General features: G+C 43.0%; 1 protein-coding gene across 2 annotated transcripts in view; it reads right to left on the bottom strand.

Annotated features, from left to right (window-relative positions):
- ADAMTSL3 (ADAMTS like 3) overlaps window positions 1–18,155 on the bottom strand; it is a 331,832-nt gene that overhangs the window by 88,493 nt on the left and 225,184 nt on the right. For both annotated transcript variants that reach the window (XM_026510570.4, XM_044388448.3), the window contains one exon: window positions 8,009–8,138. In XM_026510570.4, coding sequence (XP_026366355.2) covers window positions 8,009–8,138 — 130 coding nt within the window. The remainder of the gene's footprint in view (window positions 1–8,008; window positions 8,139–18,155) is intronic.

The following is an 18,155-nucleotide window of genomic DNA, read 5'->3' as shown; positions in this document are numbered from 1 at the left end:
TCCCCCACTGATTCTCACACACTGTTTCTCCATGAATTATTTTTTAAAATTTTTTTGGTTGTCAGCTCACTAATTAGGTCTTTGTGGGAATTTTAAGTGTGGAGGAGAAGACACATTGTTCCACAAAGGGTGTGCATTAACTCTTGTCAAGAGCAATGTGAATTAATTTTTCAGATCGCACAGAGTGAACATGAACCTCATTCCTACATAAAGGGCGATTTGTGGTTTTTAAGTTCTCAGAGGAGTCCTTTTTTTTTTCTTTGTGTACAGGTTACTTTTATTTTTATTTTTTTAAATAATTTTTTATTATATTATGTTAGTCACCATACATATCCTTAGTTTTTGATGTAGTGTTCCATCAGAGGAGTCTTATTTTAACCTACTTTACTGAGGTATGACTGATATGCAAACAGTTGTATATATTAAATGTATACCACTCAATGAGTTTGGGAATAAGTACACCTGTGAAACCATGAGCACCATCGAGGCTATAAACACATCCGTCCTCTCCCAAAGTCTCCCTCCATCCCTATTCTTATTCTTAACCTTTAGCATCATCATCATCATCATTATTCTTATTCTGGGTTAGGTAAGAACACCTAACATAAGACCTACTGCCTTAGCAAATTTGAAGTGTACAATAACACAGTATTGTTAGCTATAAGCATTATGCTGTAGAGTAGATCTCCAGAACTTACTCACTTCGCATAACTGTTAACTTTGCACACTGTGACCATCACCTCCCATTTCCCCTCCTCCCAGCCCCTGGCAGCCATCATTCTACTCTCTGCTTCTGTAAATTTAACTACTTTAGATTCCACATATAAGTGAGATCACACAGCATTTTTCTGTGTCTGGCTTCTCTCCCTTAGCATAGTGCAGGGGAGGATTTTTAATTCCTTCCACTCAGAGGCAAAGCCAAGACAGATAATTTTCCTTGAGATCTGCCTTTTTGGGGTGGGTTTTTTTTCCCCCAATTTGTTTTTTCACTGAGGTAGATCCTGGCTTCATATGGGAATCTCCATTCCATTCCTTATTTCCTGGAGATCCAACAACTTGTCTGTTTCCAGGAAAAAAAAAAAAACCATTAAAGCCTAAGGTCTAGATTAGTGGGATTGGCAACTGTCCCCCATGGAAGCACTAACTTTAATACAAGGCTACCATGATAGATTCATGTTATAGCGTCTTTCTTTCTTTCATTCTTTCTTTGTTTCTGAGCATTTATCTTACTTTCTTACAAGCTTAGTTTTAACATCAAGTTGTTTTATACATATTTTATTCAGTGTTTTAGAATCTTTTAGTAGAAGGGTATTCAGTTTATCTAGTCCATCACTTGGCTAAAAATGGACATTCACATTCACATACTTAAAAATATTTTTTAGCAAGTTTAGCTCTAGGTTGGTCATGATTTCCCCAGAGTACTCTAAAGACATTACTTCTTTGCTTTTTGGGAACTTCAGTTGTTAAGAAGTTGTTAATAGTTGATATGTCTTTTAGGTCTTGTAGCTCTCAAGATTTTCTTATCATGTTTGACTTTCTGCAGCTTCGCTATTATGCATCTAAGTGAGATTTATTTTCATTTATTTTTCTTGATACTAGGAGCAGACATTTTTTCTTAAGTTTTAGTAAACAGTTTATTTAATATCTTGCTTCTCTGCCATTACCTCCATATTTCTTACTTTTCTTCTCTTTTCCCCAAATCTTCAACTTTCTGTGCTTTCATTCTTTTGACTTCTTCAGCACTACCTTCAAGGCAACAATTTTTTCTTCAATTGTCTGTAGTTTACTTATTTCTCACTGGCTTTTAAAATTTCCAAGTTGTGTAACTGGTTCTTTTTAAGACTCACCTATTGTGACTATATTTCTGCCTATGTCTATTTTATAATCTCCAGTTCTTAACCTGGATATCATTTACCAATTTATATCACCAAAATCTCAGTAATACTTATAGTCTTTTTCAGACTGTTCTTCTATTTTCATTTCATGGGGAATGAATCCAACTTTCAACTACTGACTCTGTTGACTATCTTCTTTAGTATTAGACTTCTTCATGTACTTTGGAGTTTCATTTTGCAGGCTCAATGTGGTTTCTCTCTCCCCACCTCCCTTTGTCCTTTTCTCTGACTCTTAGCCCTCCCTGTCTACAATGTTGTTTACTAATATCTAGCCCTCCAGCGTCTCCAGTCTAGAACCAAGTCTCATATGGACAGCATGGCACAAAAGCACTGTAAAGACACTGAGGATCCAATCCCTGAGCCAACATGTAATTTGGGGCTGTATCGCTGTGTCTGTTCTCGATCTCCCCAGGCAAGTAGCCTCATATATACAATGGCTTCAGGTTGTGATCAATAGCAGCTTTTTCCTGCTTCCATTTGCAGTGAATGTGGGTCCATTCTAATCAGTCAAAAGGAAGATATTCAGGTCCTACTCTCTATGGAACTGAACTCTCATGTGCCCTGACTGCTCTGGGGCCTCAAGCCCACAAGAACCACGGATCCACTCACCACTTCACATTTCCTTTCCTTTCTTGGCCCAGATAGTTCTTTTCATGATATTGCCCTGGGTATGCTGTTTTAATTTCCCTGCTCTTATACTGCATCTACCATTGATCTGTATTTGGAACAGAATGTGAAATTAAAACACCAGCTTAACTGGAAGCCTACTAATTAGTTAGATTGTAACTGATTATATCTAAATTTCCAGTAGCTTTTGAGGTGAGGGAAATCACCAACAATAGAAATACACATCATATTTTGATGATAATTGAGCTATATGGATAACTAATTAAAAGGATGTGGTTTCACTGTCAATTCAGCTTAAATATATAACTTATTTGGAGTGACTTCCGGATAATCATCTTTCAAGAAAGTATATAGCTAGAAGAATCCATTAGAGGCACAAGGGACTGGAAATGAAACCACTGTGATTCAAGAAATGGGGAACCGTTTCTTCTTAACAGACAAAAGACTAATACAGAATTTTTAAAATTCAAGAATTGGGTAACAAGTAGGTAGAGAAACACATCACTCCTGCCTCTTGCTTTCTGACTTCCCTCCCTAGCAGTGCTGACTGCTGTCAGAGAAGAAAGCTCTCCTCAGACGAGTGGGACCATTATGTAACCCTGCATGTTTCTACAAGCTGCTGGCTCTCTCCTGGAAAAAGCAAACTCCATAAATAGCAGACACTCAGCAGTTATAGCATAGAGCAGGGGGAGTAACCCCATAAGAGCAAATAAACATACAACACCCCACCTTGGAGAGTCCAGGCTAATACATCAAATGCATTTGCCTTTGGGTAAATAAAGATCCACTGACTGTCCAACCCAATCTCAGTGGTAAGTTTCACCCTGGGGTGATATTTTACTGCTATTGCCCTTGGAGTCAGTAAATATTTGTGTGGAAAATATTATGCAACACCCTGTTCCTGTTATTCCTACACCACTGTTTCTAGAACCTAAAACATTTTTGTAAACTTACCTTTACTTTGGCACCAACCCTTTGTCTCTGCTGGGTTTTTTCCAACATAACTCTCAACCTTCGAAAAGTTTATTAAATTTGCAATTTTGAAACGAGGAAGAGTATTTCCCTTCACATAAAAACAGACTCTTAATTTTGCAAAGTGGCCAAGACGTATTGTGCTTTATTATTCCTAGCTTGGAAAGAAGCTCTGTGGGCAAGACAGTGCTGGAGAAGATAGTGTGCAATCATTCTTGCTGAGGCCCAGCGATGAGGGGATGGGGACGCTGCTGCACACAGGACAGGTCAGCACACTTCTCAGTAGCCTTAAGAAACAGGGTCCAGACTTGCTACTAAAACGTGCTCCAGTTTGGTGAGCAAAGGAAGGGCAGCACTGCAGACTAAACGCAACCCTGCCATGCCCTCCTTGGAAGGTCAATAGAAGGCTGTTGTTCTTAAAACTAAAATGAACTCTGAGCATTTGCAACTACTCATGAATAGACAGGAGGATCCCCGCAGAAAGACTGGGCACAGTTCTGAAGATGTGAGTAAAAAAATGCAACTTGAAAGCACCCTCAATAGCAAAAGGCTGGAGTTGATAGGAACTTGCTGGCCACAAAGTCCAGCATCTTCCATCATTACTCAGATGAAGAAGCTGGACCCAGAGGGCTAAGGCACCTGTCTGAAATTCCTGGAGGGGGTGGAGCTGGGGCACCACCCCATGCCCCCAACCTGCTCCCAGTCCTCTCTCAACTATAAAGAGATCCCCTCTATCAAGGGTCTTAGCATAGGGTCCTAAGTGATCACTTTCCTGGGAGAGATTTAACTTGTTTTATGGTAGAAAAGGGCTCCAGACAGCAGGCATGGTATGTGCAAAGGCCTGAGGCATGAATGAACATGGGAGTGGGTCACGGTGAAAATTTACCATGGCTGCTGAGGATGTTCTCGGGGCGTTGTGCGTGTGTGCGCGCGTGTGCGTGTGTGCAAGCACGTGCATGTGCATGTGTTGAGGGTGGTAGTGACAGGAGATGTGGTCCAAGAACCTAAAAGCAGGGTCACAAAGGACCTTATAGGCTATTATGAATTATTTCCCCACAAAAGTTGTTGAAGCTCTGACTCCTAGTACCTGTAAATGTGATCTTATTTGGAAACAGGGTCTTTGCAGATGATGAATTTAGAGGAAGTCATTAGAATGGGCCCCAATCCAATATAAGTGGCATCCTTATAAAAAGTGGACATTTGGACAAAGAGAAACAAGAGGAAGGCAATATGGAAGCCTGGGGAGAACAGCATCCACGAGCCGAGGAGCGCCTACCAACGAACAGCATCCACGAGCCGAGGAGCGCCTACCAACGAACAGCATCCACGAGCCGAGGAGCGCCTACCAACGAACAGCATCCACGAGCCGAGGAGCGCCTACCAACGAACAGCATCCACGAGCCGAGGAGCGCCTACCAACAGCTGCGAGAGAGCCCTGCACCAGGTCCTCCCTCCCAGCCTTAGGAAGAGCCAACCCTTCCAGCCCCTTGATTGCAGACCCTCCAGCCTCCAGAACGGAGACAAAAACTTCTGTTGTTTAAGCCACCTCGTCTACGGCACTTTGTGACAGCAGCCCCAAGAAACCCACACACACGCTGCACTAAAGAACATGGACCGTGATCCACAGTACGGGAAGTTACCGGAGGGTTTTATGTGGGAGCTTCACACGGTCACTGCAATTTAGAAAGATCTCTGAAGGTCACACTTGTGCACATGGATCAGAGCAGGAAACACAAGAGGCAGGAACTACTGAAACAGTTCATGCAAAATGCCTCTCCATGAGGGCTGCAGCGGTTACGAACGGCTGGGGCAGATTGCTCAGAGGTTGAGAGAGAAAGCATCACAAAACGTGTCCATGCCATCAGAGGAGAAGTGAATCCAGAAAAAGCCACTTAATGCAAAGCCACTTGAGGAAGGGACTCAAATTCTATGATAAACAATAGCGGGGAAATGTATGATCTGGACTTCACCTTAAAAAATTAAACTAAAAAATTATGAAATCAAATTATTTATCTAACCCTGAACATAATGTAGGTAGTCATTGCAACTGAGTGTGCTCATTCTTAGAATGAAGAAAGAATGGATTGTTTTGTATTTTCTCTCTTTTTTTTTTCTGAAAAAATTATATTATGACCCGCTACGACTGTCTTCACTTTCAGAGGAAGATCAGAACAGGGTTGTTTTTGCAAAAGCAAAACCAAGTTTCACCATTGTCCTCAGTGCCCTGCTGTGCAAATCCCTCTCATTTGAAGCATGCTTTGTGTTGGCACCTGTGTCCATTTTCTGTTTAATTGTCCACCTGTGCCCATGTCCCCATTTGTCAATGACTTGGGCTAGAAAGAAAAGACACAACTAGGTGAAGACCAGCTTTCTGTTGATACGGAATAAGATCTGAAGCTAGAAATAAAGCACACTCCAAATTTAGGGGTGACAGTTTCTTCTTTTCACTCTTCTTTGTTGATGGCTACAGAACTGCATGCTTAGCCAAACTGTAGTCACCATTTAGGGTTTGTATAAATTTCAAATCATTTTGTTTATAGTCTTTTTTCCAGAAAGAGAGTGCTGGCTGTTGTCGAGAAAGGGGAGGTGGTGCATGATTCCAGCTTTGTGGGAAAACGTGTTGGGAGAGTAAACTATGTGTCTTCCACTCGCTGTGTTTCCCCTTGTCCCTCACCCAGGTTTGGACAGGTGGCCATCTGCTCCCATCTACAAAGCCACAGGGGCGGGATGCGTCCGGAAGGAAAACAGAATCCCCTGGCTTTTCCAAAAATATCTGAGTCAGTGTTTCCAGTATTAGAATAAGAAACGATTGAGAAACCCAGATAAGTAATTTGGATTACGAGGGCTTGCTTGTACCCTTAACAGAAGTGCCACTTCTCCAAAGATAAAAGGGACACACCAACTAGATACACACTCAGCATTACACCCATACGATCGATGCTCTTGGAAAGCTCCGGACACACCTGACAAAACAGGCATCCTAAGCAGGGGTTAGACCGAAGCTCCCTGAAAGCCCTCCTGTATGTCTCTTCTGCAATCTTGGATCATTCCGGAATGCAGTAAGCATTGGGGGGGGGGGAGGGGCAAGTGGGGCAGGGAGCGAAGCAGAGTTCCCTGTGCTGTTTCTAGACCTAGGTCCTAACTGCTTCTCAGTGGAGCACAGCCACGATGGCTCCAACACGAGTCAAGAAGCCCCTGGGATTTCCTTAGCCTACAACTGTCAGCAATATGGTCATGGATATAAAACACCGTGCCTGCCTCATTGGACGGGTGGCTCTCACTACGGCGAAGCGCACATCGGAGCCGGTCTCCTCCAGAGACTGTGCTGGTTGAAGAAGCAGACTCAGAAGAAAAGGTCCCGTCTGCAGGATGGGGAGCGCAGACTCCTAGGGTGGACATGCTTATTCTCTCCCCACCCCCATATCCCTCAGACCAGCAGGGCAGGGGTTTTTACACCACAGCCAACACACTTCACGGAATCAAAATCAGAAGGGTCAAGAGAATTCCAGAACCAAACTTATTTCCTGGTTAAACATAAAATACACCTGTCCTTACTCCAGTATGACCAGAGGGACACAATCATCTTTCTCAGTCACTTAGGATCCCAGATGTCGCAAACTTGACTTTAGGGAATAAAGGTACCTCATTAGATGGATGATATGATTACCAAGAGGCAGTTAAGAGATTCTGGCAAAGAGGGAGGGGAGTGGACTGAGAATGAGTGCTGTATTTTCGGCAACTGATTCGTGATGGAAGCGTGATCCAGACAACAAAGGTAAAGGAGTAAAGAAGGAAAAAACTGGCGGTTGGATTCTGGAAGTTCTTATGTTAGAAACCAATGATGCTGAGCCATGCCCTCTGCAGCCAGCAATGCCCAGGGATAGAGGAACACAGGGAAAATCTACCTCCCTTCTGATAAAATTCCCCAGGATCTCATAAGGACTTAAGCAAGGAAGCAGATGAACTTTTAGGGTCAACCTTTCAGATCAAGGAGACCAAAAACTAGTCGACCTCATCTATTCATGGAGGCCTGTACCACTGCACCCCTCACTCTGAGATCTAAGCCAAGTCAGTGGGAAGAGTGATAATACACAGTGTACAGGTAACAAGTAGGAGATCTGCTCAATCATTCAACGAATATGGACTGCGCACTGTGTATGGGTGCTAACTCTACCTCAGGTCGTGTGCTCTTTGATGTGGCCTGAGCCAAAGAAGCGCCCTTGAGGAGACAGAGAGGAGAAAGGGAACAGAACCGCAGGCCCCGTGGTTCTGCTGGCACAGACCAGCTGGTGTTCATCCACAGGAGCTGGACTAACGGGGATTCCTGCTCAACACAGCGGTATCTGTGCGCCCAGCAGGAATCTGGCTGGAGAACGTGGAGAGGAGAGAACGCCGACCTAAGCCAAGTGATTTACCTTGGGTGGAGGCGTAAGCCTCTACGCACATGTGGGTGTCTCTGCAGGAGAGGGTGTGACCATCAGACACAGCGTCCTGGGAGCACGAGACACACATACCTGGGTGGGCAGGGCTCCGTGTTGCAAGCCTGGCTCATTGCTGGAGGACGGTGGACCGTATCGCACAAAGTGTCGCTGACTGTCTGCTGGGTCTGGGTGTGCAAGCACACTGCTATGGCTTCTTGATGGCCTGGAGGTTGGAGAGAGAAAAAAATGCAAATGACATAGAATAACTTACTGTGGGGGGAAAAATAGGGTCTCGGGATTTCTTAAGCCACTGCCCTTTGACTATACTGTTTGACTACAGGCTGATTTCAGGGTGCACATGGGAGCAAACAACTTTGCATTTTCCAAAGTCTTCCCATCTTTCATATTCTCTCAGTCACCTTTTAAACTCAGCCCCACTGCCCTTCCCATGCAAATTCGCTCACTTTGAAACACAAAGAAGCACCCAACTCCCATCTACCTTCAGTCCTAGCTACATTCCAAATGCACTCAAAGTCCCCTCACCTGAGCCATCAAAGTGTTCCTCCCAAACATATACCATAGCTTCCCAAGGGGAATTTTCCTATCAGCTCCAAAAGAATAACATTTTTTCTATGTCACCGCACATGTGCTAATAACTTTGACGTACAACCCTTATTAAAACTTTCATTATGGTGTGAGTTGCTGTTCACTATTACTATAATTAGTAATATTTCCATTGCTAGCAAAAACAACAGCAATACCTCCCATTGGGAGAGTGCTCTGGCGTGTACAAAGTGCGTTCAACTGTACCATCTGGGCCCACAATAACCTTGTGAGGTCCAAAGAATGGTACCATCATCCACATTTTATTAATTTACTAATAAGGACACTGAGGTTTAGAGAGAAGTTAAGACAGCAAAAAAGGGGTAGATTCAAAACTAAAAATTAGATTTCCTATCTCCTAGGCCAGTGCTCTGTGTTCGTCCCTCAGGAATCCCAAAATGCAATACAGTCAACCCTCTTCCCAAAGCAGCGACTGCTTCTTGGGCAAATAGGAACACTTCCACAGGCTGATCTTTCCTTTGAGGCCAGACAGGTCTGTCTGGCCCCAAAGCCCACGTCTCAACCACGGTTCTTCGTCTATCGAGACAAAAAGAGTTATTGGAAAATCAGAACTGAACAAAATATAAATCAAACTCTTGATGAAAAAAAAATCACATAAAAATTGTAATAGCAACTTGACTCTGCTATTTGAAATATGCAAATGTATTCAGTTTCATGCAAGAATGTGTGTTCCATTATGTTGGAAGACTGTGGTTCTCTTTCCAAATGCCATGTTTCAATTCATCCGTTTTATGATACTTTACAGAATGCAGAATAGGCCAAAAGGATATATAAAATATACATCGGTGATGTTCAGTTCTCTCTGCTAAATTTTCTCCTGATTTCTTCAGTTGGATTCTTATGTTCCTGGCCATGGCGGGATGCAGTCTTCGATCTTCACAGATCTCCCGTGAAACTTTTTTTTTAAATAAACACTGGCTAACTTGAGATACCAAGGGGACACAGCTACAACCGAACCACCAGTTTCCATTTGCAAATATCAGGCTTCCTTACTGACTTCACAGGGGTACAGATGCTCATTTCTAGCAGGGCTACGTTTCTTTTTCATCAAAGTCCGGTTATCTTTCACATATATTTTAATTTCTAAGCAAAATTCTGTAGAAAATATACACCAAGACTATTTTGGAATGTTTTCTGGAGACGCAGTGGGTGGACCTTAAAGGTCTGGAGCCTTCTCATTTAACCATGTGGATGGAGTGCTACAACACTCATGAGAAATTTCTCTGTCTTAAAGCAAGCATACTCAAAGGAATGTAAAAAATTACTAGATGACTTAGGTCCCTTATTGAGGTAAAATGTATTTTCCAAAGACGCCATAACAATATCTTCCACCCCACATACTCGACCTATGAGATGACTTTAAAGCTTTTCACTTCAAGAGGCTTGATAACACTTTTATCTTCAAAAGTAGAAGTAAAAAATATAACTACGTTTATTTCATCTTATACTTAGCAAAACTTGGGTGATAACTGTGATGCATTTAGGAGCTATAAAATAAATGAGGCATTAAAATTTCAGTACCATTTTTCTGATCAATTCCTTTGGTAGCAGGAAGCAACGTCCCTCCATCCACAATTGACTTTGACAATGTCATAATAAGAGGGTCTTTGGGGGCAGAAATAATATTCAAAGCCTCCACCAAGAAATGAATTAACGATTAGAGGAGGAGGGGAAGGACTCAAAAAAGGGAAGCAGAGCCAATTAACGCATTTCCTTTTGTTGGTTTAGGGTTAGCGTGAGTTGGGTTCCTTGCACGCAAGTCTTGAGTAATTCAACATGCCAAATAACATCACACACACACACTCAATAAGAAATACCTGGAGCAATGAAGAACATCTAGTCAGAGAGCCTTTAAAGTGCTCTGTCCAGTATTTAATACATCAAGTTGTAAAATAAATACGAAAAAATAAGTTGAATAAGAAAAGTATGTTGATTTAATAACCAAAGAGCCTTGGGCCCTAGAAAGAGACATTAATATGCTCTTGAAGCACCAACAGAATATTAACAAAAACTGATCCTCTATTAGCCTATAAAGTGAACTGCAATAAGTTCCAAAAACCAGAAATCATGCAGGTCACGTTCTCTGACCACAACAGAGTCCAACTGTAAACAAATAATAAACAATTAAACCCTCAAGTCCAGCCATTAGAATTTTCCAAAAGTCATTCCCTATGTAACTGCTTGGTCAGAAAGAGTGAATGGCTCCCACATCATCTGTGGCCAGAAAAAAAGACAAGAGAGAGGCTTAAAGCGAACGGAGACCAAACAACTCGTAATAATAATTTCAATATTGTCATGAAATGGATGACTTTTTTCCCCAAAAAACCCTAATTTAGGGAAATTATTTGGAAATTAAGATTGTGAACACAACAATAAGCAGGGGTAGCTGGGGGCTTGAAAATAAAGTCAAAGATCCAGCCATGATGGTCTCCTCTCAAGAAGAGGTAGGAACCAGTGCTTTCAAACTTTTTAAACGGATCATATCCATGATATAAATTATTTCTTAAAAGATTTTATTTATTTGAGAGAGAGAGAGACAGAGGCAGCACACGAGCAGGGGGAGTGGGAGAGGGAGAAGCGAAATTTCCGCTGAGCAAGGAGCCTGATGCAGGGCTTGATCCCAGGACCCTGAGATCATGACCTGAGCCAAAGGCAGATGCTTAACCGACTGAGCCACCAAGGTTCCCCATGATATAAACTATTTAAGATTGTTGAAAGGTACGGAAAATTCCAATTCGTGTTGCAAATCTACTATAATCCTGATGATGACATCTATAAAGGGAAAAAAACCATATCTCCTTCGCAGAGTGTGGCCTTATACAATGCTCTATTACAGATTCAAGCCCAGGGCCATATTGAAAAGAACAGTTAATCCATCGTCCTCTTGCTCAGCTGATAAGCCACTGTGAAGGAGAGGACGCTACTCTAAACTCCCAGGTCACGAAAAAGAGGGGAAGCATGACATGCTCTGGGTCTGGAGAAGTGCCAAAGAACAGCCTCATTCTTGGTGTTCAAATGCAAGTGTTACAGCGCTGCAAAGAGGTGAGTTCTTTTTAGCAACCAGTGGAGGACACAGCTGGTAAAGATTAAGGACTGTTGAAACCATTTGGCCGCATGAAGGGCATCATAAACATCTCTGGAGCCTGAGAGGAAGTGACCAATTATATCCGGAGTGGCTGAAAGAAACTACAGCTAGACGCCTGTCATGACTCAAGGAGATCTGAAGAGAACAAAACAATGATTGCTAACCTTCCGTGTCGGGAACACATCTCCGTGGGGAGTACGCTAACGTGAGCCCACGGTGGGCCGATTCCGTTTTCGGTCCCATTTTCCCCTTTGTGGGAAGGCGTGCTTGGACTCCGCCACGTGAAACGAGGATACCCACAGGCAACTGCGTGCAGGCCAATACTAGCACATTGTAGTCAGCTGTGTAAGAAGAGACTGTGACACTGTGACCTCACATCTATGCATCCACTCCCCAAATCACTCACACACAAATATTCACACATGTACATGCACGCACACACACATGTGAAACAAGGAACTTCCTGCCATCAGGTATATAGACCCCGAGCCTCTCATACGCATCCTCCAGGCCTTTTCCCGGCCTATTTCAATTAGGAGCTGCCCCTTCCACTGCTGAAGACCCATCTCCACCACTGTGTGTTGGCTTTCACTCCTTTCCACCTTCCCAGGAAATCTGTTGATTATTTCGACTTTCGATTTCATTCCAGAGCTTCCTCACTTCTTTGTAAACGTACCCAAGCCACTCAGTCATTAAATAACACAACACACACACACACACACACACACACACACACAAACCCATAATGCCTTCTAGCCTCTTCCCTCTCTCTGTCTTCTTTATCACAGAAAAATTCTGCCCCAAAAATATCTATTCTTTTCATCTCCATATTGTCATCTGTCTCTCCTCTCTCCATCCTTTCAAATCTGACATCTGTATCCAACACTCCACTGGATGGAATCTTCAAGTCTTCAGTGGCCACCCATTCTCTTCCTGGAGATTCTCATTCATGCCCCAGCTTCAGTTCTCTCCATACACAGATGACTCATACATGGTATTTCCAGCCTCGATCTTTGCACTTTGCCTCAGATTCACACACACCATGGCCTACTTAGTATCTCCATTTGGAAGTCCAAAGGCATGCTAAAGTCATTACATCCACAACGGAACCTGTGATTTCCTTGCGCCCAACAGGACCTCTGGTGAGCACTCATCATCTCAGAAAAGAATCCAGGACTCAGACGGGCCCCCTCATGCCCACTCGCCCCCTCTCCCCACAGACTTTCACCTTCTCCACATTTCTCCGAGTCATCTGCTGTCCTCCATCTCCAGCTTCCTTACCACTCAAGGCCAAGCCCTCACCTGGACAAAGCAACAGATTCTTAAGGGAGTCTCCCTTACATCTGTTCTTATCCCTTCCAAACCCTTTTCTACAATACTGCTGGACTCACCTTTTGGAAATAAACAAAAGTTTGATCATGTAACTCCCACTTTGATTCTCTGAATGGCTTCCCCTTGAGGTTGGGATAAAGAACCAAGTCAGCTTTGCCCGTAAGGCATTAATTAGGCCCTGCCTCCCTCTCTAGCATCAGCTCAGCATCTTCTGAGTACTCCAGCCGCACCTGCCTTCTTCATTCCCGGGATGGACCATGCACCTGCCGCCTAAGGACTGTGTACCTGCTCTTCTTTCTGCGGGGAATTCTCTCTGTGCCACCCCCTCCTGCCCCACTTTTGCTTAATTAATTCCTCATCTTTCAGACTTAAGTTCAAGTGTAACCGTTTTTAGGGAAGCTTCTTCTTACTTCCCTAATTAGGTCAAGTTCCTCCTATTATATGCCTTCATAGCACCATGAATCTCTTTTGCTATAACCAGCTGTGATTTACATGCATGTGTGTGATTATGTGATCAACGCATTTCCCCCACTGGATGTGAGTTCCAAAGGTAGGAACTACCAAGTCACTATCACCCAGCCCAGTGCCCACCACAAAGAAACACGCAATAAATACTTGTAGAATGTTGTTTTTGAACGAAACAACAGAGAGATTCCTGTTTCTGTCAGGACCGAGGCAAGGTTGGCATCGCCCACATTACTTACAATTGTTTTTACGATTCTAGATGATGCAATGAGATATAAAACTTACATAAGTTTGAAAGGGAAAAAAATGAAACTATCGTTAATCACAGATGATTATTTTACTTAGAGAATTCATTAGAATGGACTTGAAAATGAGTAGATTCTTTAAGGGGCTCAGCAATTTAATTAGATTTTTTAAAAGAGAAAAAAATGGCAGCATTATCAGAAGAACGCCTTATTATTAGTCTATGATAAAAATAATCATCCCACTAACTCTTGTTATAGACCACGTGCCAGGCACTGTGATTAAGCACTTCTCCAACATCGTCTTGTTAAATAAGCACATTCAATCCTTTCATTAACCCTTATGAAGTAGGTATGGCCCTTATTTTACAAAAATGAGCCTCTACAAACTTATGTAAGTGGCCCAAAGAGAGTGGCAGAGCTAGGGTTCAAAGTGGGGTCAGGCTTCAAAGTCCATGCATCTGCTATTAGCTTGCGCTGCTAGAAAATACCAAGATAAAAAGGAAAGGTCATAAGTGCAACAAATAACATAAAATACAAAGAAATATTCTGGTGAGGAAGGTTTAGGATGCAGTAAATTACAAAACCTTAGCAGAGGGTCTTGGAAAGGATGTCTGTGTGTACGGGCTCGCACACGCACGTGCACACGCAAGGCTGCACGCATACATATGTGCCCCCTAGAAGCTGGAGATGCAATATGTCTGCATTCTTCAAGCTTCTGGGAATTAAAAAAGAATTCTCTGTTGCCACTCCAGTATGAAAGCAGATTTAGGAAAGGTTCTCAAGTATCAGCAATAACGACGAATACATTTATTTTGATTTCCTGTATGATGTGAAGATAAGTTAGAAGATACAGGTACACAGATTATCAGGATGTGGCCAAAAGTTTATCTTTTCAGAAATCTGTAATTTGCATATATTATTCTTCTACCAGAAACAGGAATGTTGGGGAAATAGCTAGGTGCCTGGGGAAATTCTATTTTCCTATGGTATTCAGTTCCAGCAGAGCAGGGTGAGGGTTAAAAGCCGACACTCGTAACCACACATAAGTGGACTCTAGAGGCTGAGCCTCAACTCAGAAACAACATTAAAATGGATCACAGAGAGGCAAGTATCACTGCGTGTAAGTAGTACCATCAAGACAAGAAAGGCGAATAACCAGAAGCTATGATTCCACTGAGTCAAGGACGGTGTCCTATTGTTATATCCCGATACTGAGCCCAGAACCCGGAACCACTGACTCCAGCCCAGAGCAGGCATGCGGTTCCCTGCCTTCATAGAGGATTTTGGTTTCAAGCATTAGGCCTTCAGCATTATAGAATTTAGTGATCTATTTAAAAGGAAAATTTAAGCTTGACCCCACAAAGGTAAACACATCACTTTTTGCCAAGTTAAAAAGCTTATTGTATTGTACTTATCATTCAACCCACCCTCTCTAAAGGGTGAGAATTATTTTCTGTTTTGGGCTGCGTGATCGCCTCTGAGCCTCAGTTTCCCTAACTGTAACATTTGGGTTAGTGGATATCCAAGGTTCATTTAAATGATATTATTCTAGGATTAAACAATATAATACACCTTCCCAAGGCTAAATTGTTGTTTAACTGAGTATTGAAAGATTTCCAAGTTGATCTCTGTTAAAATTTGTAAAATGGGTTCCAGATTCACAACAGGACGTCAGAAAATAAACAGGCACGTTCACATCAACCATCTGAACACTGAACTGCACTTCTGACACGTTCAAGGCATTTTCCCTTCTCACAGCACGCCCAAAGGGCCACAAGGCCAATAAGGAGAAACTCGATTAGCCAAGTTTCACAAAAGCTGGATGTGTTGAATGGATTCAAAGCCCATTTTACTACTCCGAGGTATATACCCAAGAGCAATGAAAATATATGTCCATATAAAAATGTGTACCGGAATGATCATAGCAGTATTATTCACAACGCCCAACACACACAAATAACCCAAATTTCCAACTGATGAATGGATAAGGTATGGTACATCCATACAGTGGAATAGTATGAGTCATGAAAAGGAACGAGGTACTGAGTAATGCCACACCATGGATGAACTTCAACTGGAGACATTACACTAAGTGAAAGATGACAGTCACAAAGGACCACCTATTATGCGATTCCATTTATATGAAATGTCTAGAATAGACAGAGAGTAGATTAGTGGCTGCCAGGGGCTGCCACTGGCAGGGAAAATGGGGGTTTGATGAAACATGGGGAATGACTGCTTAAGGGTACAGCATTCTTTGGGGGGTAAAGTATTCTAACATTGATCGTGACGATGGTTGCACAACTTTCTGAATATACTAAAATCCACCAAATTGAATAGTTCAAATGCATAAATTTATGGTAGGTGAATTACATCTCAATAAAGCTATTACCAAAAAAAAAAAAAACTGGAAAAGGAAAACGAAAGTCATTCCCATGGGTTCAGCCACGGTGCACAACACAATAGCAGATTCTAACATTTTGGCATCAAGCTTCAAAGATGAGGTCTAATAGACTCTGCCACCTGAATCAGAATTAACCTGGTCATCTTTCCTCAGGCAACTCCAACTGGTCTGTTAGTTCCAAGGACCCAACATGTCATGCTTTCCCAAATCGGGCAGGACCTTTCCAGTCAGGGAAAGAACTAAAATCAAGGATGACAGAGTACTACACAAAACAGTAATTCTACCAAAGTCAGCATTCAAAAGCTTGAGGGGTGCCTGGGTGGCTTAGTTGGTTAAGTGTCTGACTCTTGATTTTGGCTCAGGCCGTGATCTCAGGGTCGTGGGATTGAGGTCCGCATCGGGCTCCGAGCTCAGTTCAGAGTCTGTTTGAGATTATCTCCCTCTGCCCCTCCCTGTGTTCGCTCTCTCTCTCTCTTTCTCTCTCTCTCTCTCTAAAATAAATAAAAAATCTTTTTTTTAAAAAAAAGCTTGAGATTAACAGATTTGAGGGCATGCGTGCAATAGTAGGATTTGTTTCTGCTCTCATAATAAAAGACAAAGCTCCAGGCTCCTGGTGAAACTGCAAGAATGTGGTAGCTCAGGAGGGGTATAGAAAGATAATGTTTCACAGTAATGTAGTAGAAAGTTCCAGACATCTATAATCACAGTTGAATAGGAGACCAATCTTGCATCACAGCAACCAGCTCTAGAGGGATTCTCCAGACTCATCAAGAAAGTACCCATTCCTATTATCGCCAAGAGCATGTCAAAAGGGGAAGGAAGGGAAAAATAAAATAAGATGAAATCAGAGAGGGAGACAAACCCTAAGAGACTCTTAACTCTAGGGAACAAACTGAAGGTTGCTGGAGGGGAAGGAGTGGGAGGCTGGGGTAACTGGGTGATGGACATTAAGGAGGGCACTTGAAGTAATAAGCACTGGGTGTTATATGCAAATGATCAAACACTAAAGTCTACCTCTGAAACTAATAATATAATGTATGTTAATTAATTGAATTTTAATAAAAAAACGTTAAGGTTTCCAAGCTCTAACAAGGGTGGTGTCCAGGGTCCTGAACTCAGAGGGAGCAGGAGTTCAGTTCTGGGCAGCAGGAGCACAGGTGCGGCTGAGATTACGTGCCCTGGCAGCAAATTAGGGTCCAGGTGAATAAGAAAATCTGAATTCCTAGCTAGTTGGGTAGGCTTCTAAAAACCAGGGAGAAGCAAGTAAGAGATCAGAGAGAATGCAGGGGCAGATAAGAGTTCTTAAATTCTATGTGCATCGTCCATATGAAAGGCAGCAGTAGCTTAGCTGAAGCCTGGGGTAAAACATACGCCCCTCCACCTGGGTCTACGGCAGGCCGGCAATGTCGGAGAACTGGTGTCTGTCAGGAGAGGTGGGTTTAGAGGCTGAATTAGGACAGGACAAAGACAGATACCATCAGGTCTCGGAGACTGGATGGGAAGGACTGGGAATTTACTTAAGAGCCTGGGGGACAAAGGGTGAGGGGCTCAGGCACAGTGACAGGACCATGAGCTCCAAGACCTGATGAGGAGTTTCAAGTAATGGGCTCAGGACCACCAGGAGGAGTGGAGCATGCACTTGACCCAACTGCCTTCCAAGGCAGCAGCTGCTTGGGTTCTTCCCACCGTTGGCTGGGACTGAAGTCGGCACACATTTAGTGACCAAGTTTTGCCACAATCACCGGAGTCCACGTCCCCAGGTGTCAGGAGTCCTGCATTCCTGATCGGATGGGCCCCCTTCACATCAGTAGAAGATCTAACTTTCCAATTATTTCTATTTCCTTCCAAAAAGGAGAGCCCCAGAGAATAACTATCTGGACTCCTGCTCTCTACTCATTCACTCCCTTTTGGATCCTGGAACGCTTAATAACCCTGGGGCCAACTTCTACACTATTGAGGCCCCCGACCATATTAGCACTCCCTGATCCTAACAAGTCCACAGGCTACACACATGACTCCACATGTACACATGTAAACCGTAGTCATCAGTATGTTCCGCACTGGTTTCTGGCCCAATGTGCGGGT

The sequence above is a fragment of the Ursus arctos genome, unplaced genomic scaffold (genome assembly GCF_023065955.2).
Source record: "Ursus arctos isolate Adak ecotype North America unplaced genomic scaffold, UrsArc2.0 scaffold_28, whole genome shotgun sequence".
NCBI classification, from domain to species: domain Eukaryota; kingdom Metazoa; phylum Chordata; class Mammalia; order Carnivora; family Ursidae; genus Ursus; species Ursus arctos.
Note: the sequence above shows the minus strand (reverse complement) of the source record. Positions and strands in the feature narration are given on the sequence as shown.